Source organism: Leptinotarsa decemlineata, unplaced genomic scaffold (assembly GCF_025532065.1).
Source record: "Leptinotarsa decemlineata unplaced genomic scaffold, Ldec_3_MD MMD2_P_RNA_scaffold_5, whole genome shotgun sequence".
In the NCBI taxonomy this organism is placed as follows: domain Eukaryota; kingdom Metazoa; phylum Arthropoda; class Insecta; order Coleoptera; family Chrysomelidae; genus Leptinotarsa; species Leptinotarsa decemlineata.
The window spans coordinates 829,242-857,234 of NW_027412532.1; the positions used below are offsets into that span (position 1 = coordinate 829,242).

The 27,993-nt window shown below is 36.4% G+C and overlaps 6 protein-coding genes across 14 annotated transcripts; 2 read left to right on the forward strand and 4 right to left on the reverse strand.

Moving 5' to 3' along the window:
* Positions 1-1,331: 1,331 nt before the first annotated feature.
* On the reverse strand, positions 1,332-4,118 carry RpS18 (Ribosomal protein S18). The gene is made up of 3 exons (XM_023173176.2): positions 3,961-4,118; positions 3,485-3,772; positions 1,332-1,540 (listed from the first exon to the last, which is right to left on the reverse strand). The coding sequence occupies exons 1-3, from the start codon at positions 3,961-3,963 to the stop codon at positions 1,373-1,375; spliced, it is 459 nt and encodes a 152-aa protein (XP_023028944.1). The 5' UTR covers positions 3,964-4,118; the 3' UTR covers positions 1,332-1,372.
* Positions 4,119-4,935: 817 nt separating this feature from the next.
* EndoB (SH3 domain containing GRB2 like, endophilin-B) lies at positions 4,936-10,426 on the forward strand. Of its 4 annotated transcripts, XM_074169172.1 has the most exons (7): positions 4,941-5,144; positions 5,206-5,639; positions 5,728-5,791; positions 5,995-6,030; positions 6,266-6,456; positions 7,833-7,944; positions 8,528-10,426. In XM_074169172.1, the coding sequence occupies exons 1-7, from the start codon at positions 5,082-5,084 to the stop codon at positions 8,627-8,629; spliced, it is 1,002 nt and encodes a 333-aa protein (XP_074025273.1). In that variant the 5' UTR covers positions 4,941-5,081; the 3' UTR covers positions 8,630-10,426. The 4 variants fall into 4 exon arrangements, with proteins under 4 accessions (XP_074025274.1, XP_074025275.1, XP_074025273.1 ...); XM_074169173.1 differs by lacking the exons at positions 7,833-7,944; positions 8,528-10,426 and adding an exon at positions 7,553-7,798 and having other exon boundaries at positions 4,936-5,144; XM_023173154.2 differs by lacking the exon at positions 5,995-6,030 and having other exon boundaries at positions 4,944-5,144.
* A 1,645-nt stretch (positions 10,427-12,071) lies between these two features.
* On the forward strand, positions 12,072-27,948 carry LOC111517126 (acyl-coenzyme A thioesterase 9, mitochondrial). Of its 5 annotated transcripts, none has more exons than XM_074169168.1 (7): positions 12,103-12,213; positions 24,361-24,431; positions 24,782-25,027; positions 25,192-25,307; positions 25,372-25,641; positions 26,851-27,069; positions 27,221-27,948. In XM_074169168.1, exons 2-7 carry the CDS (start codon positions 24,386-24,388, stop codon positions 27,560-27,562), a joined length of 1,239 nt encoding a protein of 412 aa, XP_074025269.1. In that variant the 5' UTR covers positions 12,103-12,213; positions 24,361-24,385; the 3' UTR covers positions 27,563-27,948. The 5 variants fall into 5 exon arrangements, with proteins under 5 accessions (XP_074025270.1, XP_074025269.1, XP_074042942.1 ...); XM_074186841.1 differs by lacking the exon at positions 12,103-12,213 and adding an exon at positions 23,958-24,207; XM_074169170.1 differs by lacking the exon at positions 12,103-12,213 and adding an exon at positions 24,192-24,207 and having other exon boundaries at positions 24,787-25,027.
* LOC111517110 (uncharacterized) lies at positions 12,584-15,113 on the reverse strand. 2 transcript variants are annotated; one of them, XM_023173151.2, is made up of 4 exons: positions 14,925-15,113; positions 14,732-14,846; positions 13,729-13,958; positions 12,584-13,149 (listed from the first exon to the last, which is right to left on the reverse strand). In XM_023173151.2, the coding sequence occupies exons 1-4, from the start codon at positions 14,958-14,960 to the stop codon at positions 12,757-12,759; spliced, it is 774 nt and encodes a 257-aa protein (XP_023028919.2). In that variant the 5' UTR covers positions 14,961-15,113; the 3' UTR covers positions 12,584-12,756. The 2 variants fall into 2 exon arrangements, with proteins under 2 accessions (XP_023028919.2, XP_023028917.2); XM_023173149.2 differs by having other exon boundaries at positions 14,901-15,112.
* On the reverse strand, positions 15,956-19,592 carry LOC111517112 (dolichyldiphosphatase 1). The gene is made up of 5 exons (XM_023173152.2): positions 19,405-19,592; positions 19,202-19,302; positions 18,975-19,153; positions 18,688-18,915; positions 15,956-18,502 (listed from the first exon to the last, which is right to left on the reverse strand). The coding sequence occupies exons 1-5, from the start codon at positions 19,502-19,504 to the stop codon at positions 18,373-18,375; spliced, it is 738 nt and encodes a 245-aa protein (XP_023028920.2). The 5' UTR covers positions 19,505-19,592; the 3' UTR covers positions 15,956-18,372.
* Positions 20,331-23,498, reverse strand: Vps52 (Vacuolar protein sorting 52). Its single transcript, XM_023173148.2, has 4 exons — positions 22,440-23,498; positions 22,234-22,389; positions 21,938-22,177; positions 20,331-21,080 (listed from the first exon to the last, which is right to left on the reverse strand). Exons 1-4 carry the CDS (start codon positions 23,415-23,417, stop codon positions 20,451-20,453), a joined length of 2,004 nt encoding a protein of 667 aa, XP_023028916.2. The 5' UTR covers positions 23,418-23,498; the 3' UTR covers positions 20,331-20,450.
* Positions 27,949-27,993: the final 45 nt, after the last annotated feature.

The window sequence follows — 27,993 nt, forward strand, 5'->3', positions numbered from 1 at the left end:
AAGTGACGTCACAGTCATTTTTAATCCTTTAAAACTGAAAAATTCTGGTATTTTTTCTAGATGAATGATTTTTTTCTCATAGAACTAACGAATTATACTATTTCTAACATTTTCTTAGGAAAGTGTGAAGGCCAATTGATATTACCTGCTATGTTGTCAGAAATTTCTCCAAGGTTTTAGTTAGTATGGAGGGTAAAGCTATCTCTGGTTGAAAAAGTGTCCACAAGAAAACATTACGTTATAGTTCAAAATTCGACCAAATTGGCGCTAATATCAAGAGTGGTATATAAACTTAGGAGTCTCGTGGAGGCCGTGGACGTGCTGATAACGTCCGTCCACAAAGAAGTTACGCGGAAGCCATGTGCTATCGTGGGGCTCCGTTTTGTGTTGTGATAGTCCATTGTAATAAATACTGAAATGTGTGAAAGTTTTTAAAAAATGAAGTTCAAGGGCCCCTTTATTCACGTCGGTATCCAGACCGGGTGGTTCGGATAACCACGTAAAGGGGCCATGTATGTAAATTCAAAAATTCGAATGTCTCCCGAAGAGGGGGCGACCCAATAAATATATGTTTAAAAAAATCAAAAGGTCTCCTGATCATAAGGCAATAATAAAAAAATGCATTGTTTTTTATTATAAAAAGTGTGTCAAAAAAGGGGTGGCAGCATTGCTTCGGGCACGACCGGTGCGCCCACCCGACGAAGCTTCTGTCAAATTGATAGAAGGAGCCTGGACAAATGCGCCCGAGTGGGAAGCAACGTCCATTAATTTAGAAACAGAGAGATGTATATAAACTTAGCAATTATAGAGAACTTCAAGGTTGCTGTGTTCGAACATTTAATACTCTTAGAGTCGAGTTTTTAACGATATTCAGCCTATAGAAATGTAATTATTCACGTAGTTGAATATTTTGCCTAAAAAAAAGCTGAGAGGTAACGTTGAAAGTCAATGAATTACTGTGGAAATCAAAAAGCTTTGGCAAGTGAGGTTTTCTAGTTTTATCTAGCGCTTCATGTTGTTCAACTTTTAGCGCTTCATTAAAAATTCACCCTCTTGCTATAGTGGCGCCTCCCTGATTCAACGGCTTTGGACGGATACCTTCCGATATATAAATTTAATAATTTAGATTTGTGTTAGTAGATGGCGTTATGTTCTACATGTTTATAAATGAATATTTGTCTCTCCCAGACTTTTTTCCCATGTTTGTGTTTCACATAATGAATGTCATGACAAAAAAACAAGGAAAAAGTGTGCCTTCTCAGGAGATTGGTGAAGTCTCCAAAAGTAAGAGTATTTTTCATCCAGAAGGGCCGTTGAAATGATACAAAAACTATAGGAAATTGTTTATTGGTATTAAATAATAAAAGAGCATCTACTTCTTCTTAGATACACCAACAGTACGTCCACGTCTGCCGGTAGTCTTGGTATGCTGACCTCTCACACGGAGACCCCAGTAGTGTCTCATACCTCTGTGGGCACGGATCTTCTTCATGCGCTCCAAGTCTTCACGGAGCTTGGAGTCCAGACTCGAAGACATCAACTACAAAAGAATATTCACGTATTAAATAACGCCATTTTTCAACAGCAAGCTTTCAACTCGCAATGGATGTACGAGTAAGTATACTCGGACAACAGTCAAAATGTTACTAGCTTTTTTTTCACCATACAATATCAATTGAAAACTCTTCAAATGAAAACTCCAAAGCAAGGTTCATCAAAACAGAAACAGGCTTGTCAGAGGTTGCAGCAATAGGCCAATAATGACTGATAGCTAGACACAACTCTATAGACCATATTGGATAAGGATTTCATTTGGAGCACGTTTTTCAGAGTTGGGTAATCTATTCATCAGTCATTAGTATCAGTTGTCATTATTGTTCATGCTAATAATTCCACTGAATATCAAGAATACTATATGGAAAATGAAAACAGGAAATAAAACTGAAAATGAACAATATAAACATCAACTGGATGTGACAACTGACAGTAGTGACAAGTGACAACTGACAGTTGTGACAACTGACAGTAGTGACAATTGACAGTAGTGACAATTGACAGTAGTGACAAATAGACTGAGTAACCAGCTCATAAAAAATACATGTTCTGTAAAAAAATACTTATTGATATAGACCATGAACTAATGACTTTGAAACACTGAATGAAACTTAAAATTAGGGCACCTACAAACATGGTCTACATATAACAGTTGACACTAATGAGAAAAACACATAGCCAACATAGAAAATACACGTGCTCAAACCGGAATACCTATCCAACTCTGTTCAAAATCTGTTTTTCCGTTAATCAGCTGTCGTCCCCATACGAAGAACAACTCTCAGACGTTGAGAAACTTGCGCGAGCTAAGGACTAACGAGGTCTTACCTTTTAACGTGTGATTCCTAACACGTTCCACTATATCCAATGCCACATATTTGGATGAGGAATTGACACACCCTTCAGTAGCAATCGTCCAACCCGTGTTAGGAATCACACGTTAAATAGTAAGACCTCGTTAGTCCTTAGCTAACACAAGTTTCAACTTTTGAGAGTTCACATTCGTAAGGGGGTAATATTTTTAGGAGAAATACATTTTTGGGTTTTCTGATTCTCCATCTTTATACAACAAAATGTGGGAATCTTCCGAAGAAAGAAAACACGCAATTACAAAGATGTGTAGAGCAAAAACTCACTCAGGCTTTAGTAGATATTTAGTAAATGGAAAACTACAAAAAAAAAATAAACAACATAATAATAAAAACTGTTTCCAAGAGTTTACTTATGGGAGTTTTCCACCACTACAGTACGTATGTCTTGCTTTTAAAAACACAATTCCTAGTAAATTGTATAGAGATGTAGCAATACACGAAACGTGTTAGGACAGAGATTTTTCATGACCGCTCGATTTGCTTCATGGATATCACTAAATAAATGACCAATCCGCAACATCGAACTCCCAAACGAAAAATGCACTGCCTATTGCTTGTAATGTTGCACAGGCTACCAGCTGTATTGCCATCAAAATATCAATAAGCCGTTTAAACTGTGCTAAGACTGTCTTATATAATGGTGAATTCCACAGCTTGTGCTAGTTTTTGAAAAATAAGACTCCTGCTGATCACAAATCTGAGGTCGAAGTGTTTTTCGCTTCTGGAAGATTATTCTTCAACGTATTCGTTTTTAATTGGCAGTGCCTCCGAAAAGAGGTAAAATAACCACGTTTTGACTTCCGATAATTACCCAGTTTCGAATTTTGAGCGGATGTATCTCATAATTGTGATCAGAAGCAAAACTATCAAAGTCTAATGAAAAAATCCAAAACTAGCACTAGTACACTGCCACAAGTACTCACCCGAATCTATTGGAAACACTTCAACCTCACCAGAAAAAACCGCCGTCTTTCTGGTCCTGATGAGGGGGAAAGTGTTTCCCATAGATTCTTTCCACGCCAGAAGTTCAAAATTCTACTTATCCAGTTACAACTCACCTGGTTGTATTTACCATCGATGATATCTTTCTGCCTGTTGAGGAACCAGTCAGGGATTTTGTACTGACGAGGGTTGGACATGATGGTGATGATTTTTTCTACCTCTTCCTCTGTACATTCTCCCGCACGTTTGTTCAAGTCAACGTCTGCTTTTTTGAGGACGATATTGGCATATCGTCTACCGACTCCTTTGATAGCCGTCATGGCGAACATCACGTTCCTTCTACCATCGATATTCGTACCCAAGATACGAAGGATGTGTTGAAATTTCTCGGGTATGACCAGAGACTAGAAGAAAACAATACATTTGTTAGGTTAGGATATAATTTTTCGAGTAAATATTTCATATAGGAATCCAATATCAAGTTGAACGTTTGAATATTCACACTCAAGTTCCATTGACTTTTCTTAATAATGATTTTTCACTACGATGGCAAAAATTAAGATAGATAACGAAAAAAATTACGAAAACTCACCATCTTGTCAGATTATTGGAACGAAAAGATCCTACACAGAACCACGAACCACATAGAGAAGAATGAAAACGAAGAATAACTGAAATCAATTTCTCTTCTTCTTCTCTCAAGTTTATTTCAGCCTAAGGCATGAAACAGCCTGTCAATTTTTTTCACAAGGTGTGTCAAGTTTTCATAATGACAAATTCAATGGAGTTGAAAAAGCAAAAATAAAATGTTTCAGTCCTTCGTCTCAGCTAGAATATTGATGGAATCATTGACCTAGAAAAAGCAAATAATAATGATATTTAATTCGATTACACTTCGACTCATTGTTATAATTATTCATTTTTGTGGGTATTCGTTAGGATCCTATATCATCTTTTGACAAAACAACAACAAACAACTTTTGAGTTGTGATATTACTTACTGAAAGAGAGTAATAGCAAATAGCAAACCAGTATGAACGACGTTTTTTTACTGTTTGCGATTCGCAATAACAATGCGAATATTCGAACGAGCATGAACAAACCTTTAGTAGACGCTATACAATCTTCCTATCCAGGTTCATTGCCAATCAAGACATTGCAGAATTCAGAGAAAATGTCTAAATAATATTTTGTATAGTAATTTCTGTTATATAATAGAGATATGACATTAAATTTGCTATTGCTACAAAATTCGTCTCAATATGCCTTTTGGTGAAATTATTGTTGGCAAAAAAATATATTTTTGACTGATTATATTGGTAGAGGTAGACATTTCCTCAACGAGAAAAATGTTTTCTTCACCTACAAAATACTTTGTTGAATCGTCCCCCGCAAAAAATTAGTTTATACAATATTCATATGATGTTAAACAGTGTCGGTGACTATTGAAGTTCAAAATATCCAAATTGGAAATAGCCTACAATATGAACTCGAAGGGTTAATGTTTTCCCTGAATTTATGTTCGAATTGATAAACTTACGTCTAGTGAACATAAAAGAAATAGCAAAAAAGTGACAAAATAAATTGTGACAACTGACAACACTGTGTAAGCAAATAAGGGGCAGTAGAATGTTGATGATTGTCAAGAAATCGAATGAAAAATAATCCATAATTCACAGTTTATACAGAGGGGAGATTCAACAGGCAACGAATATGGAATTTAACGTCAAAAAGATTGTAAAGGATGCTGGAGCAGCCCTAAGCAGAGTCGTGCAGGTGATTCACTTTGCCAAATCTTCAAAAAAACAAATAACCCTCCCAATGTTTTTATTCCTAGATGACAGAAGAAAAACTTGGCACCTCTGAAAAAACGGAGCTCGATGCCCACTTCGAAAACTTGTGGGACAGAGCAGAAAACACAAAGAATTTCACTGATAGAATCGTTCGAAACACTGAAGCCGTCCTCGTCCCCAATCCAGGATTCAGAATCGAGGACTTTGTGTACGAAAAAATAGAAAAGCAACGACCAGCAAGATTGAGCAATCTCGAGTATCTCGGAGTTGATATGGTTGAAGCAGGCAACGCTTTGGGCCCAGGGACGGCGTACGGAAGTGCCCTCATCAAAGTCGGGCAGTGGGAACAAAAACTGGGTCAGAATGAAAGGGACTTCATCGGGTCTGCCGGGATGTGCTTCACACAACCTCTGAGGAGGTTCCTAGAAACGGAAATGAAGACCATCATCAAAGAGAAAAATGTACTGGAGACCAAAAGGTTTGAGTGAATTCTTGATTTCTGTGTTCGCCTGTTTAGAATTCATTACTTTCCAATAAGTTATTATTATCGACACTTTTTGTGTTAGGTTGGATCTTGATGCTTGCAAGAACCGCGTAAGGAAAGCAAGGAGTATGTTGGGACAGACCGCAGTAAGTGCTCAAGCTTTTACCTGCTTGATCTTTTCGAACCAAGATTGTGCAACAAATCAAAGTTTATACAGTTGCATTCTGAATAAAACAAGATTCGTTGCTACTTTTTTGGCTGATTCTGCACTTTTCAGTCCTTAGGACTTTAGCTGTTTGAATTTCATAACCTGTCTAGTGATTGACAAACATTTTCATGCATTCTTAAGAAGGATGGAGTTTCCCCAGAAGTTGCATTGGAACAGGTACTACAAGAAAACTTACAGCGACACACACATTCACACAAAAATTCACAGCATGAGAACAGAATATTTCTAATTCAGAGAAACCTTGGAGCTCTGTTTATTCAATTCCGTACATTCTATAGTTGTTTCTAGACTACATAATATTCAATACTTACTTTTTCACGTATTTTGCTTATATTTCATAATATATATCTGTTTTTCAAAATATATATCTGACGAATTACTTCTTTCCTAGGCGGAAAGAGATTTGAGAGTTGCCCAGTCAGAGTTCGACAGGCAGGCCGAGATCACAAAGTTGCTCCTTGAGGGTGTCAGCAGTTCACACGCAGCTCATTTGAGGTACTTACACGAATTCGTGGAAACCCAGGCAAAGTTTTATTCTCAATGTACGACTATAATGACGGATCTACAACGCGAACTGGCAAGGTATGTATGGAATATTGTTCTGTATGAAATTTGTAAGCTGTGAAAGCAGGTTCATAGGCCATTTGCTTGCTCTAACATTTTTTCTAGAATGGGAAATGTTCCTCCTGACGAAATTGAAGTAGTTTTCATAAAAGAGTTCTAAAACAACGCATTTGAACTTATCATTTCAACCTTTTTCTTTAAAAAATTATTTAAATACTTAAAAAAGGAGGAATGAAATAATGCATTCAACATTTAAAGGGATTCTTTTCTATTTCACCATTTGGCAACATGGGTTATAGCTAATAAAGGACAATGCATCTGTTACCTGTATGAGACAAACAAAGATGCCATATTTCAGAGGCGGGCTGTTCTGTTTACTTATGTTCCGAGTTCCGAGACATTATGTGACATATGACATTTTGTGCATCTAACCTATCTTCCTCTATATAAATAAATAACAAAACAACTGTTGTTTATGTGGCTCGTGGAGGTGGTATTGAACTATAATTTATATTTTGCCTTAATTGTTAATTTATAAAGATAATTTTCCTTTTTTAAAGTAGAATATCTAGGACTCATGAATTCAACTCAACTTTATTTTGTTCAAACTTGCTTTTGCTGTAATAACCCAAATTGAGGAACATTCCCCATTGTGGTGTGATCTTTGGTGCATGTTTGTGGAGCATTTTAACTTTGACCAATGTAGTTTCTGACATTTCTGATGTAACATTCCACGATAACTGGGCTCTGTATTTCAGCCTACAGGAAACCATTCTTAAATGTGTAGCAACTTTTCAGAGAATTCACAGTAGTTGAACTTTCCTGAGTTTCATAGATTTTTCAGTACAGTTCTGCTTTTTTGCAGAATGTTAGGATTAAAAAAAACTGAATCACCCAAAAGACTTACTAGTATTCGCAGGCTGAATTTTTATCGATAGTGACTGGGTCAGCGTAAGAGTTTTGTAAATGTTACAATAAATTCTAGGTTCAACTTGTTACTATTCGCCACTAAACTTATATCCAAAAACTAAATTACAAGTAATGTGATCTCAGGTTTAGTTTGACAACTGGATCTTGAACCCTCGACATACTACAGTTGTTATAAATGTTTCAGTCTCCCGAAACCGGGCCCTGTTTTACGTCTGAACAGTGAAGACTTGGAATCTCTAAATCCTAACCGCTCCAAATATTCTGACGACTCCTTCACAGCCATCAACCTCACCTACGTTAGTGACCCCGATATCACCGCCGTCTAATCGGCTTCACCTTTTTTTTCATGCTTTTCCACACACAAGTGCACTGCAATGTTTGTTGTATCGTACCTTTTCTCACACAACCTTTTTGTTTGTTTTTATTTTTTTGACGACACTGCCGTTTTTCTTTTGATTCCGTAGTACGTCTGGTAGTCTACCTACTTCCTCTCCAGATAGCGAAATGACCAGGGCCAAAGTCCTGTACGATTACTTGGCAAAGGATGAAGGGGAACTTAGCTTGAAGGCGGGCTTGGTAAGTCTTGACAAGTATTTTGCGTTATACCACTTATTTCAACTATAAATCATTTCCCTGACATATGTTCTGATGCCTAAAAATATTCAAATTGATTGTGCCACTGTATGTTGCGTATTCAGTAAACAGAACAAGGCGTGGGAAAGGATATCGTTGAGGGCATATGTATTTAAGTTGGTATTTGTCATTAGTGTTGTCATCAAATCAAAATTCATTCATTAATTCAAAGGTTTTCCTTTTTGGGGCGATCCTCAATTCTCCGAGAAAGTGGACTGTATTTTTTGTTGGTTGAAGATGACTTGGTCAGATTGTTTTTTGTACTGTTGAACTTTGCTGACGACGCTCTTTTGGAATGCTTAGAAAATTAACAAAACGACCAAAAAGAATCAGAGTTCATTTCCTTGTTACGCCAACTTTGCGAATTAAATACACACTTTGAAAAGTTTCGAGAGCATTGTTTCTTATGTTAGAGGTGTTCCTGTTCCATATTTAATTCGCTTATTCAGTTCACGTGGAAGCAGGAAAAATACATTTAGGTTTTCATAGTTCAATAACTGCCTGTACATAACTATTTCTTTCACAGATCATTTATGTAAAGGAAATATCGAACCCTGATTACTTCATAGGAAAAATCGGTACTCGACAGGGCCTTGTACCAAAAACCTTTCTAGAGGTGCTCACCTAATCTGTTATATTCCAGTCTCCTTTAATATAATCTTAAGAAAAAACCTGCACTATCGGTGTCATTTCGATTCTCGGTGTTTCTGTCTCCAAGGAAAATGTGATTTTGCGTGTATATTTGTGATGTTTTGTGATGAATAATGAAAGAACATTTCTTGAGAGACTGCATATCTGTTTTTTTTTCATTTACAGTGCAAAAATATTGAAAAAACGTAAAGAATTGTAATTTTTTAAGAACTACATTTTTTTTATTGAACATGAAAGAAATCTGGTGTCTAAAAAGTGTTCTTTCTCATGTTCTCTTTTTGTATTTTCATTCTCATACTTGTATACAATGCCTAGGCCTAGAGTGTTGGGACCAATATGAGGCCAAATTAATTGTCTGAATCTGTCAAGCCATTTATTTGAATATTCTTTTTCTCATGTCATTAGCCCTCTTTACTTTCTCAAAAAAAAAAAATGCGCTACAATCAAAAACCTATGGACAAAACCATTCTTGGAATGTTTTCTTAGTCAAAATTAAAATGCTGGTACACTGCGCCGTGAGGGAAGCCAAGACCATAAAAAAGGAAGAAGAAGAAGAAGAAAATTGAAATGTATGCTGCGGTAGAAATAGCACAAACTTCTAGTTCACCATATAAATATTGGTCTCTTCACTCTAATTGTGTCAAAAACGACGTGATTTTTTCCAGAAGATAACATGCTAACGATAACTTCTATTGCCAGTGGTATAATTTTCGAGTCATGGGAATCTTCTACCCATAGCAGTTGACGTAATTTGACATTTGAGGGCTTATGTCGATAGTTTAACATGGTCTCATGGGGAAACAATTTCCATGACTCCAAAATGAGGCCTCTGGATGGAATATTGTAGATACATCATATGCCGTGTTAACAGATATTAGTTTATTATATTAATAAAGTACATTCCAATTGTGAGCTGAGGAAAAGACAATATGACTTAAGTCTTGCAAGAGGTTATTTAATAAATCATTTTTCATTAGATGAGGTTATGATTTTCATATAAAAAACAAAGTAGAGGGTCGAAGCTTTATAACTCTTCAAATACAAGTATTCTCATATTTATTGGTAGTTTTGTATTGATACTCTGATTAATCTGTAATTTTTAATAGTTTCCAATCTTTATTATCTTGAAACCAAATAGTGTTTAGTTTTTTTTTATTCTATTGGTAAGATTATTTTTAACTCAAAAGTATCATGACAATATTATTCAAATAAACAATTATGTTCAGAAACCCTGAAGAATATTCCTAGTTTTTTCTAATCAAATACTAAATTTGTCTGTTACTTTGTTAATTATTATATAAAATAAAGTTCAATTGTGTATCTAAATATACAGGACTACAAAGGTACAGAATAATATTTTGTTTCAATATATTGTTTTACGAAATACCATGGTATTTCATGGTTATTATAATGAGCAATTGTCAGTTTTCATGATACACTAGTTTCTTTTTTTTTTGATGAAATGTCATTTTGTACTTTTGGCCTGTCCCCTGTATGCTATTTTAGACTGCAATAATTAGTCAATTTCGTATAGACAGCGTGCAATTAAACATAATATCAACAAAGCTTGTAACTCTTTTGAGTACAACTTGTTAAAACGTAGTATGGTCTACAAAGAAACCAGTGAATTTGTGATGATTAGCGAATAGAAAAATAATAGTGAGGAAGTAGAAAAATGTAGGTGAAAGTAGACCATATATCGCTTTCTAAGCTGTACACAAATTTTCAAACTGTTATCGTTAATCAATAATTATAAATAAATCAATTCAAGTTATTCAGATTTTGTTTAGTCAAGGTTCCAAAAAAAATTATAGAATAAAACCAATGGAAATCCCACACCGCTTAAACCACATTTCAAAAACGTAGTTCGCATCAACAGAGGCTAATTAGTATAAAAAAGGACTTTCGCGGTAGGAATCGCTGAATCAGAGCATTACCAAATGAAGATGATGTTATCCATAAAATTATTTTACGAGAAGGTAGGTAAGTAAAATCACTGTAATTAAACGGCGAGATAGGTAATTAATAGATATATTCATCAAGATCAGGAAAGTCTGTAGGCACAAACATTTCACATCAATAGAGAAGACAATCGATACATACCGGTGACTGGCAAATTGCTCGTGAATCAAAGCCAAAAAAATCGATAAGAAGAAGAATCGATCAGTGGCGCGCTAAGATTGCACAGCTAATCATGCTTTTCAGTGAATTCCTTTCGTGGTCATGTATTTTTCAGCGTACGTGACCTACCATAATCTTTGTAGTAAATAATCTGTTTTAAATTCTGGAAACTTCATAACAGAGTATTTATATTTCTTGAGGTGATTTGTCGATGTTCTTAGTATCTGGTGTAAGCTATGTTAAGTAGTTTCCGGCATCTTCAGATTATTGATGTTTTGCTAATAAATGGTAATTTTTCTTCTAATGAAATATATAATAAATGTTCAAGAAGTACCGAAAACTTATGTGAATTTCTGGAACTTCATCTAGCTTTTCCTAATACGACTAATTACCAGCCCATGCAAAGCTTATTGTTAAATCATCTGAAAATGGAATTTTCAACAGGTGATGATCGACTGTATTGTCAAACATGCGCCAAACTAACTGACTGTTATAAGGAAACAAGTATAGCTGAGGCACCAGTCAATCTAATAATAACACTGATGATTTTCAAACAAGACTCAACCTCTAACGGAAGCAAGAAACTCTTTGGAAGGTTCGAAATAGATGAACATTTCAACCATCAGACCACTATTATAATATTCATGCAGTCATTGTTCACTGTGGTTCTGGCGTTGAATTTGGTCATTATTACGCCTTGGTCAAAGAAGAAACGGACTGGTTTAAGTTTGACGATAGTCGTGTCACGAAGTGTTCTGGTGATACATTGAATTTATTGGAGCCTCTGGAGACACCCTACATTTTGTTTTATAAGAGAGAGGACATTGTTAGATCAAGATCTTCAGATGAAGTGGTGCTGCAGGTTTTTCCGGGTTTTCCTGCAGCTGAAAAAGCAAATGCGCCACTGGAATCAATGAAGTCGCCCCGGAGCGCCAATTAACTTTTATTGTTGTTTTTATTTTATTAAATAGGTAAAAGCAAGTGTATTTTCAAAATTGAATAAATAAATAATCGGAGGCATGTAAAAATTGTAACCATGCGCAGCAATTGCTGTCTACAGACAAAAATTACAGGTTATTTAATGAAACTGATGACGTATGATGCGTATTCGTGTGTGATTATTACATTCATTTTGACGTTGAAACAAGGACGTAACATGACGTATTCTAGATGATTCAACCCAGTGATATTGTTTTTGAAACGGAATTTGTCATGATTCTGTCATTTTGTGTTTTGTGTGGTTATGACTGTTTTGTTTTAAGAGCGAGTGGATAACAGATAACAGTGAACATTTATAATGTTAATTTCTGGAACTAAACAAAGATGCATAGAAACCCCGGTGATTTTAGCGATTCGCTTTTGTTTTGTCAATAAGTTTCGACGCGAGAAATGGGATTAACCCAACTCTGTACACGTGCAGATAGTTGGTGCAGCACCTCGGTGAGTAAAATCATGAAATATATTGTATCTTTTATTTCTTTATCAAGAGTGCTAATGGGGCATATGTTATTTCTCGTTCATTTTGAGCACTTTATACATTACTATTTAGCACGCATACGAATATGGGTTAAAAAAATATTTACATTTCCATTCGACAGTTTTGACGCGTTTCGAATGATTCTATTCTGGCGAGTCGTATTATCAATGACGTCACGACGAATCATTATCGAATAAATAGTTGAATACAAAACAACGATAGAAAACACTTTTCATTTCATGTACATATTTGAAAGATGCGATTAGGCAGTACGGCGTAATTTATCGGAAGATGAAGATGTATTGTAAAAACTTGATAGAAAAAACTCTGAACTGAGGGGATAAGTTTTAATGTAATAGTTTTGTTCAAAACCTTTCATTCAAAGTTATAATGATAATAAAAGTGCATGGAATGCCTTTTTTCTAGAATATTAAATTGTTTCTTTTTACTCTTAACTAGTATTTCTTCAGTCACTCAATGAATTCGCTAGTTTGATCAACACTAACTCATTCGTTGAGTATTTTGTCTATTTCAACTTCAATCAACGTTTTACAAAAACTAGTTGGTGAATCCTTTTCGTCACATTTTGCCGTGGAATCAACGGTGGAAAATTTGTTTTCGTCTGCTTCATCGAACACTGGTCCAATTATATCTGCAAGTGTTTTCCTTACAATTTCCGTAACATCATCTCTAGAATCCTTTTCAACACTTTCATTCGTTAAGTTTTGTTTTCTTCTGCTTTGTTTCGATAATGAGTTTTCATTTATTGAACTTTCGTCGTTACTACTGACGTCGGCGAAAGCAGATGCTTCATCGGCGTTAGATTTTCTCTTAGGATGTTTGTGGATGATTTCAATAGATGTCTCACTTTCTGTAAGTTCCTCAACGGGAGAAAGTTTCTGAAAAAAGAAACAAGTGAAAGTGACGGAAACGCTCAGGCGTCTGGTCCGTGAAAACTCCCAGAGTAAAAAGCTCTCGATCCAAAAAACAGTTGGTTCTTTGCACACAGTGGTTTGAAATAACGCCTGAGGATGGTATTGTATAGTAAAACAGGTGTTGCGATTTGGTAAAAATATTATCGACAATCTCCATACGCCTCCCAACCAAGAGGAGACGATGGAAAGTTAGAGGATGCATTTGTGAAAAATTGACAACTGCGTCAAGTAATTTATGTTGTATTTATTATATTTATAATTCAGTTTCTGTATATTTCTTCACTCGAGTTAAACCTAACTTGTATTTCTGAATAATTTTTATTTTACATCCATTTTCACAAACTTGACAAATGACAATCTTCGTCTGTGTTCCAACCATAGAGCACCATTAATAGAAGAGACACACTACCTCACAAAACTATTTTGAAACACTGTAGGACCCCCAAGATATCGAATAAATAATAAATGACATGCATAATAAAAAAGCTCATCGGTTTGAAGGAATATCTGGAAAAAATATGAAAAGACCAACTGTAGACTTACCTGCTTGAAGCAAGGTTTCTTTCGATGTCTGAGTAAGGACATTTTAGGTTTTTTCCCGACCAATAGCTTTGTTAAAGTTCTCGTAGATATTTCTCCTTTCACTAGAGGCACCTGGATTTGAGAGTCTTCTTTACTCAAATCGGGAAAAAGCAAAAGTATAGGAGGTGTAGGTTCTTCATTCGTGACATCGCAGTCGATGATTTTTATTTCAATTTCCTCTTCGGGTATATCTAGAAGAAATGAAAGGAGGGAGGGTCTAGGCTATTTCATTTATATACAACAGGGTTGCTGACTATTGAAGAAATGAAATTTTGTCATGAACATCATTTGGCACACTTCAAGGTACGAAGTAATAGAGTTTTTCCATCAGTATTTCGTCACTCGAACGTTCAAAAGCTATAGATAAATCACAAGATATTTCCAGTGACAATTTCTTTCACTTTTAGTATTCTGTTCGATTAGTCTATGAGGTAGATTGTTGTAACAGTTGTATTGAAATTCTGCTAAAAACCAAACTAAACTTCTGGTTCATTCAGCTAACGGATGATTATATATGCAGACACCATTGTATCAACTTTGAAATTCATACCACTGAAATGCTTCGATTATTATTAGAAATGTATCTTCTTTCTTGAAGAAATCGTTCTGTGGAACTTGAGAATTTACAACATTCTAAAGATAAATTAAAAAAAATTAATGTTTTTTATAAATAATACGTTGAGTGTACCATTTAGATCAGAACGGATACTAACTCGAGTTAATCAAAGTGATATAGTTGAAAATAATCAGCATATAGTGCAATTTTAGCACAAATACTTCGGCAGAGTAACACTATAAGTAAAAAATAAGAACTACTAAGTGTCCAAAAAAAAACAGCTGCGCCCTCGAACGAAGCTTCTGTTTACTATAGACAGAACGAGTCTGGCCAAATGTGCTCGAATGAAAAGCAAAGACCATAAAAATTAGAGACAGAAAGAGACCAAAAAGATTTGCTTTCTGTTACCTTGAGTATGCTCTTGAGTAACTTGTTCCGGTTCCCTGAAAGCTATTCCACTCCATGCCGAGTCTAGTGCAACCACCGGAATGAAAAAATTTTCAACAGATGTACAACTCACTATCTACAAAATACAGCATTTTTATAAATTAAATAATACAAATTCCAAGACACGTACGGGCGAAACGGGAGACTTTCTGACCTTGATTTTTTTCTTCGAAGTCTTTTTCTTTTCCATCAAATGATTTGAAGTTTTGAGAGCGGCATTTTGGGTTTGGGTGAAGAGCGAGATTTGAACTGAGCAGTTACGCCGCTTGTAATGTTACATAATGATTTTGGTTCGTTGTATTTTAATTGACAGGTAATTTATGACATAAATGACAATTCCTTTCAACTAACTTTCACTCAAGCAAATATGACGTCAATTTTATAATACAGTGAGTTTTTATGATGATGCAGGAATATATGCCTTTGTAGAAACAGCATTTCCAAAACTACGTAGTAATGAATGGTTTCTACTTTTATGCATATCCAGGTAAGTTTTTTTTGAAGTCACTTCAATTTTTCATAACACAGTTAATATATTTTTGGGAATGCTCCGAAAAAATATGAATCCAGTCCTAAATTGAAACTAGAGTAATTGAAAATAATTTTTTGTCGATATTTGATGTATTTTTCAAAATAAGGAAGGCCAAACATCTCATAATAGACTAATATTTATTCATTATATATTTGAAAACGATTCAGTTTCAATATTATAGAGGCAAATAATTATCCGGACTGAAAAGTTCCTAGGCTAACACATAGATGGCGCCACTAGTGTTAAATACAAATGATTTTTAGTTAAGTCTAACCTTCAAAAAATGTGTACAAATTTCACAGCTATCGAACTATTAGTTTGTGGGATAGAATATTTCGAGTGAAGCAACTTTTGTTAGTTTGATGAAAATGGATAAAAAGGACTCTTGTGTTAATGAATAATTGCTTTTTGGCACCAGCAAAATCAACTGTTGAGAAGTGCTTTTCATACGACTTTCTCCAGACATTTTGAAGGAAATTGCTGGTAGAGCTTTTCGAGTTATATGAAGCTTCTGTGTTGTGAAACTTTAGTCCAGGTGAATCATATCAGCTGTCTTTTTTGTAATGTTTTTTTTTCCACTACCATTACCTGGTGTACCAAAATTTCTAGTGAAAATCAATAAATAAATGATGAAAACCAGTAAAACCGCCCCAAGCTATTCAACAGTTTATTTCATAATGGTCAAAATTGTCTCTTCACATCCCTTACACAAATAAAATTGCTACTCAAAAAAGCACACTAACATTAATAAAGGATCCTAATTTAAAAAATGTCACATCGTAAGCATAATTTCACATAAATTACACCTACAGTTATCGTTTAAGTCTATCCAACTAGTTTTTAAATCAGTCGACCATTATTAAGTATATTCTTGATTGCTAGAGTGAAAATTCAAATTGTCACACATACATCTTACGCTAATTCACAAAGTTTCCCAATCGCTTTGTCAGAAAGTAAAATGGAAACGACGGAAGCCTGCTCAAAGATTCTTCTCGAAACAGGGTGAACGCCAAGTTAAGAGATTTTGTGCCAACTGGACAATTTATTTCAACGCTAATTGTCATTCTGTGTGATGAAAATACTGCTCAAAAGAGCTCGAGACAGGTGGAAAGATCTTTTCAACTTCACAAAACTTTAAAGGACAAGAAGAAACATTTTATATCTGAAAATTCATCAGATATCGTGATATTGTTTCATTAACACATGAAATATCGCAAGGATCAGTTCGTCCAAGTTAATTTCAAAAAATAGTGAAATTTACAGACTTTTATAAGCTTATTTGAGTAGTATTTCACCTAAACCTACATATCTGAACGCCCAATCCAAAGCCTCAGTACAAACCCCTCAGAGGTGTACAAAAAACTTCAATCGTTACCGAAAATCAATGCAAAATCGAAGATTTGCATTTGATTATATTTTCGAGCGAATAAAATAATAAATTAATTAAAAATAACAATAAATAAAACAACAAAGTAGATAACAAATAATAGATAGCAGAATTATGTTCATGTTTAATAGATTGCACACAAAGTTTTACAAGAGTATTAGAATGGAAGAAAGTAGAAAAGTTTCCTCAGAGCTTGCCAATTTCCAAAGGTGAAAAAAAAAACAAGCTGCCAACTCAAAAGGACAGTGGGGTAGTGAAACCATCTGGTCATGAATTCGCAAACATTGTATTTAAAGAAAATAAAAGTTTCAGAATGAAATCTCGAAATATTAATCTTTCCCTACTTCTATAATTCAATGTCCAGCGTGGTATTAGCCGGGGAAGTAGTTGTTTCCCGGCAGGCATTTACCAGAACCCACTGTGTAAGAAGTGTAGGAAGTTGGGAGAGATGAATATTTAAGATTTCATTCAAAAGTATTCATTTTCTTATATTTTGTCATTTGTTAGAAGTCAATGAGCATATTGCTTGAGTAGGTTACTCAAGAAGGTTCTGGGTCACCTCCCACCCTTTTTTTGTTAGAGTGTGATAGCTGCTTCTTTGATGGTTTCAGATTACCTTCGTTAACAGTTGAAGGTAATCCGGTCCGTCTCCACCAGCTATCATAGTTAATTTCATCAACTGGAAGTAGGTGAGCAGGTTGGTCTAAGGTGAGAGGGACTCCGCCAAATGTTGAAAATCTGCCACCCATGAAAATGGGAGGCAATCAACTTTGGAAGGTCTCCAAAACGAAGAGTTTGCAGTTAATTAACAACAGTTGACCGTTTCATTACGGTTTTGAACCTCCATATCTGTCGATTTAAGCGTCTGAACAATTTACCTGCACTTCTCATTGCAGACAATATCAATAATACGAAACTATTTATAAAGATGCGTGGTAATTATGGCAAGGTTGAAGAAAATCGACCCCACTGTGGAAAGGAAGACATTTGTACTAAACACCTAAAACAAAAAGTAAAAAAACTTACTTTAAAACAAAATGGAAGATAAAAACTATACTATTCATCAAGATATTTTGACGCACTTCAAGGCTTCGAAATGCTGCGCTGAATCCTATAGAAAGAGACAAATAATTTGGCAATTTTTCCTGGAATGTGTCTTAGAGGTGTACCAAAGAGAAGATATACAAAACGAATTTGACGAAAACTACTCTAACAGAGACCACAAATGTTCGACAATCACACTGTCAAAAAACGTATTCATACAATTACAACTATTACAACAGAGGCGACCGGATATTCAATACAGAATACTCTCTCGATCGAAATATCATCGACAGTTTCCCGAAACGTACAAATTGACAGTTCTCAGATACACACAATTTTTCGGCAATGATTTTGAAGGCAAGGAAAATCCGAGGCGGAATTCTCCCGTGGGTAGAGTGCCGGGTCGTAAAAAAAATATCTTTTTTCACATACTCCACCATTTAGCTTGCCGCCCCACCGATATTTTCCGTCATTGCCTCGATGAAAAGCTGCCCGTTTTATAAAAATATTGATTGTTATCGGTTGATGCCACAGTTTCCGTTAGAGTTACCGCTGCTTCCTGGGCCAGTAGACGAACGATCTGAAGAAGTAGACCACAGGGTAGGGCAATGTGAAACTGAAACTGTCGTCCAAAAAACGTCATTGGGACTTCATGCTGACCAGCTTGCGGCTTCGAGCTCGCACCTCTTGCCGGGTGTTGGTGTACTCGAACCAAAGCACGTTCGGAATGAGGGTGGTGTCTCGCAAGAGAAGTATTTCCGATATTTTCCTGAAAACAACATACATTCAGTTCTACATTATCGTGAATGGACGATTGTCAAAGCAGTTGGAGTGATCTTGATTGAGAACACTTCATTTTGTTTGCTTGCTTTGTTTAACTACTTAACCTATAAAGATTGCTTCTATTGAACCCCAAATTTTTGTATTTCGTAAGAGTTTATTGTATATGCTTACCAAGAAACGATCTGTGGAAATAATGGTGTCAATACCAGGTACGTTAATGCAAACCAGAACGTTGCAAATAATATTCCAACCACAGCTCCACACAGGACCTGCCAAAACGTGTGATACTCCAAATATATCCTACTTATACTGACTAAAACAGCCATCACTAGCGATGAAGATATTATCAAAAACTTGGAAAGATTTTCGATAATTGTGTTATTATTCATGTGGTAAAGCCTACAACACAAATCATCACGAAAACTTCATTGAATATCCACTGAACTACATTTGCTTACTTTATGAAGACGAAATAGATGATGTACGTTGCGAAAAACCAGACAAACTGTGCGTGGGACGACGGCATCCCGTATTCAACATGAATCGCATCTCTATGTACAGGCCTCGCTTCGCAAATTGTGTGCTTCAGTACATAGTTGAGTATCTCTGAGAAGAGGGTTCCTAAGAAAAATGTGATCTGGAACAGAAACTGTCACTCAAAGTCGAAAAGATTGCATAAACTTACAGTATGTAAGTCTCGCCTAAAGAGAATTAAAGCTATAAAGCCCGAGCCTATTCCGAAGGGTGCCAAGCTGATGAGAGCCAGAAACTGACCTATAAGGTCACCTAAAACATTATTTTTTAGAAGGGTTCAATTTATTGGTCCAGTCATTTTCATAACAGTGATTCCTGCCACAGAAAAAGACAAGGACTTGTTAGTGTACTCACCTTTTTGATACTCCACTAAAGTTAGTGTAAGGGGAACCCATTCTGTTTTGTCAGATCCTATAGGATCTAGAATATTTTCATTGATATTATTCGTAGCCATTGTGCATTGTCAAATTTCCAGCTTACGTTTTCACTTCTGCCTCAACAAACGCAACCATTTACAAATTACAACTGTCACTGTCATTTGTCGTTAGCTACTTTCGAGTTGACGTCTGATCGAGCTGTCATTGTTTATTATTCTGTGGTCATGCCATTGTCCGGGCTTTTGATTCGTTATAGCTAATGAAACAGATTTCACTCCGAGTTTGAAAATAAATGATCCAAGGTCATTGAGAGTACACCTCGAGCATTCCGGGTGTTAACACGAAATCTGCAAGAATTATGATTGGGTCACAGATTAATATCTGTGATTGGGTCCACTAAAGCTGCATTCAAGTTAACGCCCGTTCGAGCGGACAATGCTTCTTACGTCGTTGACATGGTGTTTCGTGAATCTATTACATCTTGAAATGAGGTTCTTCTAGCAAAAAGGGAATTACATTGTCACTTCTTTTGTGAAGTACATATTGAAAAAACAGTCGTATTTTCAATGTTATTTTTGTCCAGTTTTTTTTATTTTTGGGTTTAGTCCAATTGAAAATTTGATGTAAGATCTCACGAAAAAGTAAGAATTGTAGAATTTATTTGTATCAATTTTTGAAAAACATAAGTTTTATCTGTGAAAGAATTGTCAATGTTCCAATTTGTTTTGTGAATCATTCATTTAGTTTCTATAGATTTTTTTAAGCATTTTCTGTCACTTTTATTTGTCAAATTTTGGTCAGAAACTCGATACCAGTTTTTTTTCTACAACTAAATTTTGTCAATACTGACAATGATGATGGTTCAATTCGGAGAGGAATTTAAAATAAAACTTCGATAACAAATAACAGTTGCAATTTTTCAATATATTAAAATAAATAAATAAATTTCGATATTATAAATACAGGGAATGAGATAAGTACTTGATTTGGTAATCTGTTGAAGCTTCCGAAACTCGCACTTCTTCAAAAAGAAGTCTTGTACTTCTTCATCTCTACCATGATGAGATGAATATTAACAAGCTGTGACCTGATAGTAGGGCCTAGGAGCTTGTGAAACCTGTGATAATACTGCACCAACTGCGTGAGGGCAAGCTGTAGCAGACTGGAACCGGTAACCAAGTTGGGGAAAGACAGCAGTACCTCCCGGTTGAGATCCTCCAGAGATTTCTTCCAGTTTGCCGTAAAGTTCTGCACAATATCGATCGACTTGGGCTCCATAGCTTTCAGTTCCTTGATCTTCCCCTTCTCGAAGTAATGCTCGCACTCTTTGACATACTGGATCATCTCGCCGAAGTGCGGGAACAATATCTGCTCTGCATACTCCCCGCTCTTGGCGGCTAGACGGGATTTGAATATCTCAGCCTCCTTGGAGTTGTCTCTCGTTCGCTCCATGATGATGTTCAGTATCATGTCGTAGTTGTTGATCAAGAAGATGAGCTGGTCTTTGCGCTCCGTGAAGGCACCCGCCATGCGGAGTATAAACATTTCTACTTCTTCCTGGAGTTCGGCCAGCAGCTTGTTGACCAGCTCGTTGGGGAAGTTTTCGCTGATGCTCACCAGAGCGGCGCTGAATTCCGCGTAACGCCTGGCAATCTGGAAAAGGAGTTCCTGAATTTATATCTTTGACAACGGTCCACAAATAAATACTGTGCGTGTGTTGTGTGGGTATGTGTTTGTGTTGACTGTATGTGTTATGTGTATGTTATGTGTGTGTGTTTGTGTTGACTGTATGTGGTGTATGTATGTTGTGTGTATATCAGTGTGTGTGTTTGAGTTGACTGTATGTTGTGTGTGTATATTGTGTGTATGTTGTGTGTGTATATTGTGTGTATGTTGTGTGTGTATATTATAGGTATGTCAGTGTATGTGTTTGTGTTGACTGTATGTGGTGGGTGTGTTTGTGTTGACTTTATGTGGTGTGTGTATGTGTTGTGTGTATATTGTATGTATGTCAGTGTGTGTGTTTGTGTTGACTGTATGTTGTGTGTGTGGTGTTTGTGTTGACTGTATGTTGTGTGTGTGGTGTTTGTATGTTGTGTGTGTGTGTGTGTGTGTGGTATTTGTATGTTGTGTGTGTGGTGTATATTGTGTGTGTTGTTGTGTGTATGTCAGTGTGTGTGTTTCTGTTGACTGTATGTGGTGTGTGTATGTTGTATGTATATCAGTGTGTGTGTTTGTGTTGAGTGTGTGTTGTATATTGTGGTGTGTGTCGTGTAAATGTTGTGTGTGTCAGCATGTGTATGCTGTGTATGTGTATTTTATATGCATGTTTAGTATGTTGTGTGTGTGTGTGTTGAGAATATGTTGTGTGTGTGTGTGTTGAGTATATGTTGTGTGTGTGCGTTGTATGTGTATGTGTGTGAGTGTGTCAGTATGTGTGTCTTGTTCGACATCTTCAGATTCAATTGCCTTCAATGTGACTTTCGTGAATTTCTTTTTTCCCAACTTACATAATGGGGTCCTAACTCCAGATTGAACTTGGTAACATCGCAATCTCTGATGCTTTTGATGTTCAGCTGAACGATGTATTCGAACCTCGAGAGCAGTACATTCTCTAAAACTTCCCAATGCTGATCTAGGGCAGGTACGCACCTCTTGTGGCACATGATCTTGTATCTCAGCACCAAATGGAAGCAAAGAAAAACGGCTATGGAATCGAAGCAACTCGACATGTAGGTTTTGAAATTTTTCTATAAAAAGTAACAGATTTTCATCATTCTCAAAAGGTGGCTGTTTTGAGATTTACCTGGAGCAGCGTGAGGGTTTTCTCCATGATTTTATTGAACAGATCCAAAGCAGCTTGGTTCTTAGCCATAAAATATTCGCTAATGAACAGATACTCCCTACAGGCGTTATCGACCAAAGCGTACTGCACACTGCGAAACAGGGCTTCAAAGGGATACTGAAAGAAAACTTTTCAATGTGCAGTAAAGACACTCATGAATAACATACCCTGTTCTTTGTTTCGGCATGGGGCACAATGATAGGGGCTTCCAATTGCTGGTTCAAAATATCGCCTCTGTTGCCTATCGTGAAAACTGTTGCTTTGTGCTTCAGAGATTTGTTGAAGAGGCTTCTCGTAGCAGTGTCTTCTATGCCCATGAGATCATCCATTGTGGTCGTCTCTTCGTACTGTAACTTCATGATCCGACTGTCATAAGATTTGAAGTAGGAGTAGTATATTTTACTCATCGTGTCTATATATTCGTTGGCTATTTCTTCGGCTATGTTCCTCTCATTCGACAGTAGAAACTCGTAGTGACCCTTGTGTTTCAGCAAGTTATTCTGAGGGATTTGGTAGTTGGTCATCGGTTTTCGGAATTTCGATACCTGCTCGAGAAGGTAATGCCTTATCTTCGCCATGGCCTTGTTCCTCAGTTTTTCAAGAACGTCTTTAACGTCCTGGCATGATTTGGTGTCTTTGAAGCTCTGCTCTTTCAGAAAGCCGATTTTATGGTTGAGAATTTGTAATTGCGTCAAAAACTCCTTGTCAGTGACCGACAGATCCATTATCCCTACGATTAAAGTCTCCGGAACTGATATATCATCTATGAACTGGCTCAGTTGACCTCTAATTGCTTGCCTATTCGTTAGTTCTTGGCTCATAGATATTGACTTTCTCTGCAAAGTCAATATTTCCGTGCTGATGCTCCCTAGATCGGTTTGGAAATCTAATAACATGTTCTCCATCCGTTCCAGTATTTGGTCGCAGGCTGTTATCTGATTGTGTAGACTCGCTATGTTCTCGCTTTCTTCCATGTACACCTTTATGGACTGATTTTCGGTGGTTTTGAGTTCATTTTCGATCTCCCTGGAGTAATGCCTGAGATCCGTGAAGGTGTTCAGAATGTCTTGGACCACTTTGTCGCTGCTTGTGATACCCGCCGTGCTCCCTGCTACTTGAATATATTTATTATTGCTTAGATTCATGTTTCTTGTGATATATTAAAAGTACTAGAAGATTTAACAATATTTTGATTGACACAAAAACAAATGAATGACAAACGTCATCAGTGTCACGGTAGTTCAAATGTAACATGAACTTTATGGGGCACGAGATTCTTCAACAAATGGATCTGTTTGAATTGAAGTTGAATTGTGTTTGTGAGATGATGTTGAGTCCCCAAAAACACCGAGGTCTATGCAGCAAAATGCTGTTGAAACATCGAGAAACAATGAAATATATGAGATAATCTGAAAGATTCTAACAAATTGTACCTTTGCATGATACTTCGGGATCTAGTGACTGAATTCTCGAAAATTCCTACAAAAAGAAGTAGTAGATAGTGATACATATTTAATTTTAGCTTTCTGAACATATAAAACATTTCAACTATACGTTATTATATTCGAACGTCAAAAGCCGCTCGCGACCAATGTTTTATAGATTTCTGTTGAAAACATTAAAAAGTTCAGTTATTCAATAAAAGATGGCACTACGGTATCGTTTTTCCGAATTTAGGGAATTGTTGGATCAAATGTCGCAATCCAAAAATAAAAACTTATATTGTGAATTATTTTTTCCCCTCTACAAATTAATTTTTTTGCTATCTGTTGTTTACATTTCTCCCAACAATGATGTAATATCACTCAAGAAATCGTTATAGGATCTGTCAGTATTATTTATATTAATAAAAAAACACATCGTCATCAGTAGGATGTCACCGAAAATTTTTGCTCGATTGCTAACTTCCCGTTACCTTCTTGGAGCAAACAGGAGGTGAGTAAATTTCTGTGTACATTCCTGACCTTTACGATGCGGAGAAAGATCGCCAGTTATAAAAGTTGATTTTATCAGTTTACGATTTGAAGTTCTTGACCTTTGTAACCCGTAAACTGAGATAGTAATTAACACAGATATTTTGCGTTATAGTATCTTTGGAGTCGATCGGATCAAGATGTTTTCAACCACCCCAGAGCCTGTGTATCCCACAGTAACGCAATGTAAGTGAAAAATGCCTGTCTCAATTCCTAATCCACAATGAAAAATTCAAGGTGAGTTCTTGTAACAGTCTTTAGTTTTGAGTCACAGGAATTCATGTTTTCCATTAGTGAGGCGGCAAAAGATTCAGGGGTTTTATTTGACAAGAAGCTGACTTTTGTTGAGCATATAAATAACCTTTCTAGTTTGAAGAATTTCGAGTCCAGCGACGTTTTTTTGAAATCCATACATTTCAAGGTTGATGGTAGTTATCTTGCAAAATGAATTGATCAAACTCTTTCATTACGAGGATTCAACATACCTTCTTTCATTTCTTCATGCAAATCTTCAATTTGACTTTCTCTTCCACAAGTAAAGTTGAATATGGCAAAGGACATGGGAGTCGACTCGGGATATCATCCTATACCGAAGGACCGTTCTCATCTGCTGAAATTCCTGCCCAAGACGCAAGAGGAACTTCCGAAACGGTCCATGGAAGACAGTTACCTGGCTGGAATCATCCCGCTGTCTTCGGATAAGGTGTTGCAGGACAAATATGTAACGTTTCTTGGTCATGTGAGAATCGGCAGGTTACTTGAAGATATGGACATCTTTGCCGGTAAGTAAATATCATTTTCAAAGATTGGAAACTCTACTTCCGGGTCTTTATGCCTAAAGTTTCTTCTACAACTGAGGTAGATAAAACATTAGGCCTAATTGCCACAGAGATTACAAAACGTGGTCTTTAAAAATGTGCAAGTCAACTTTCGATGATTTTTTCAGTGATGGTCGCTCATAAACATATCGTGAACCCGAAGCAGCCTCCGAATGAAGTGTCTCCTTATACTTTGGTCACTGCACTAGTAGATAAAATCGATTTCACAGACTTCACACCGAAGGTAACGACACCCAAGATGACAGGCTTTTCAAACTCTTCCACCTAACAATCTGCCCCCCTTTCAGCCTCAAGAGGACATTAAGATCTCCGGCCACGTCAGTTGGGTTGGCAAATCTTCGCTGGAAGTTGTGGTGTGGTTGGAACAACGAATGCACGGAGCCTGGCATCGTGTCACTAGGGCTTTGTTTTTACTGGCGGCCAGAGACTCTAATAACAGTAAATCGGCAGTGGTGAACGCTATTCAACCAGCGAATGACAGGGAAATACAGATTCTGTCGGGAGGCGAAGATAGAAAACAGAGGCGGGTCAAGTTACAGCAAAAGCATGTATTGAAGGTGAATTTTTATAATGGTTTTTCTGAAGAACGTTTGGGGTGGTTTTTATGAAACGAAATAGCTTCTGGAATTTGTTTTACAAGTGGAGTAACTAAACTTTCAATGTTATAATATAAAATAGAAAGTCTTCCAGGTTAAGATATCTCTAACTCATTAGTGAGTCCTTTATTCGTCTTCTGAAAGGTACGATATGCATGTGTTCAACGTCTTAAGATATGTATTGAATAGGGGGCCATTATATGCAAGAGATTCACTGAACGTAAAATTTTTGTGTTTAAAAATGGTCAACACATTTTTAAATGTTCGCTTTTTGTTGCCTAATTGTGCAATTCTTATATGAGGTTTGGTGGAGGTCTGGAAAGTAGGCAGATTGAGATTCTGATAACAAGTCACAAAACCTTTAATGTGTATCTCTACCTGATTATTTGTCAGATTGAGACCTTGACGTCAAATCACAAAACCTTCAATGAGTATCACTAACTGTTGGGTTGTCAGATTGAGACCTGGATGTCAAGTCACGAAACCTGTTTATATATCACTACCTGATTAGTTGTCAGATTGAGACCTTGACGTCAAATCACAAAACTTTAATGGGTATCACTACCTGATATGATAAGTTGACAAATTGAGACCCTGGTGTCAAGTTACTCAACCTGTAATACGTATCACTACTTGATGAGTTGTCAGATTGAGATCCTGACGTCAAATCACAAAACCTTCAATGGGTATCACTAACTGTTGGGTTGTCAGATTGAGACCTGGATGGCAAGTCACGAAACCTGTTTATGCATATCACTACCTGATGAGTTGTCGGATTGAGACCCTGACGTCAAGTCACAAAAACTTGAACGTGTGTCACTACTTGATAAGTTGTTAGATCGAGACTAATATAGTCATACTTTCCAGTTCTTTGAAATGCTTCAAAGTCTATGTCAAAACGTCGAATAACTATAACTATAAAACTATACTGGAACGCCAAACCTCTTCTAATAGAAAGTATGTGCTGTTGAAGGAAAAGTTAGCTTTGGCAAATTACGAAATTACTAATTTATTCAAGGCCATTGAATATATTTGATTGTTAAATATCCCGCTGCGCCCAGTGGCGGCACATTGCCGGCCAGTGGCGTAACCTGGGTGAATAGCTTAACAGTATGAAATCCAAACAATTAGGAAACTACCACATACTGTTATTTGTTGTATTTATTTTAGGTAATTCCTGACAGTGAAGAACAAAAGATCATCCATGACATCTACTTGAGGACAGTTAACAAAGAAATCAGTCACAGAAACAGGGTTCTTCCTCCGGGTTGCGTATGGATGAACTCTGCGTCGATCTCAAATGTAGTATTCTCCCATCCCGAAGAACGTAATATGCATAACACCGTGTTTGGAGGATTCATCATGGCCCAAGCTGAGGAATTGAGTTGGGTAAGTATAATTTTTCTCTAATGCAAGAAATAATTTCTGCCTGTAATTTCAATCGTTTGCAACATTTTTAAACGACTTGTTAGTATCGCTTCTGAACTCGCCGCTTGTCTGTACTCCCGAACAACTTCAATATAGTTCGTTTTCCATGCAGGTTTTGGGCTACATGTTCAGCAAATATCGTCCCACTCTCAAGAGTATCAGCGACATCCAGTTTCAACGGCCCATCGCTGTCAGTTCTCTAATTCAAATGCACGCCCAAGTTGTGTACACGCAGATAAACTACATCCAGATATTGGTGCACGTGGAGACCTATAATCCCATCACGGGAAAGAACGACTCCACCAACACCTTCCATTTCACGTATCAGGTCCCGGAAATGGTCAACGAGGTTTTCCCGATGACCTACCATGAGGCAATGATGTACATCGATGGCAGGAGACATTTTCAGGACGTCATGAAGAAATCCCCCGGTATTTTCCCTAACAAATTGTGATCTTAGGAATATTTTTTCAAGTATTAACCCATTTTATGTTGTTTTTAGATTGAATGGAACCTTTGTTGCCGAGCTACAAGTATTTTAAGCGCAACTACCTCTCTGCCTTCGGTTAGCTGTTTGATTTTATCTGTTGAGGTCCCAGAATTTTATTTTTTGTAATTTTTATATTCAAAGGTGAATTAGTGATTATATGTTGTTATAATTTACAATTTAATGAGGTCATTGTATGTGTGTATCAGCTCTGGAGTTTAAAATTTGTTAATAAAATAAATAAATAATTTTAAAACTAGTGAGAAACTTCCATTACAGGCTAATGCTATTTATACTTGATAATATTATATTTCTGTTATAATTTATTTCTGAATAAATCTTTTTTTTAGTAATCCAGAATTTTATTTTTGAAGTGTTTCTTTTGCTAGAATTGTAGT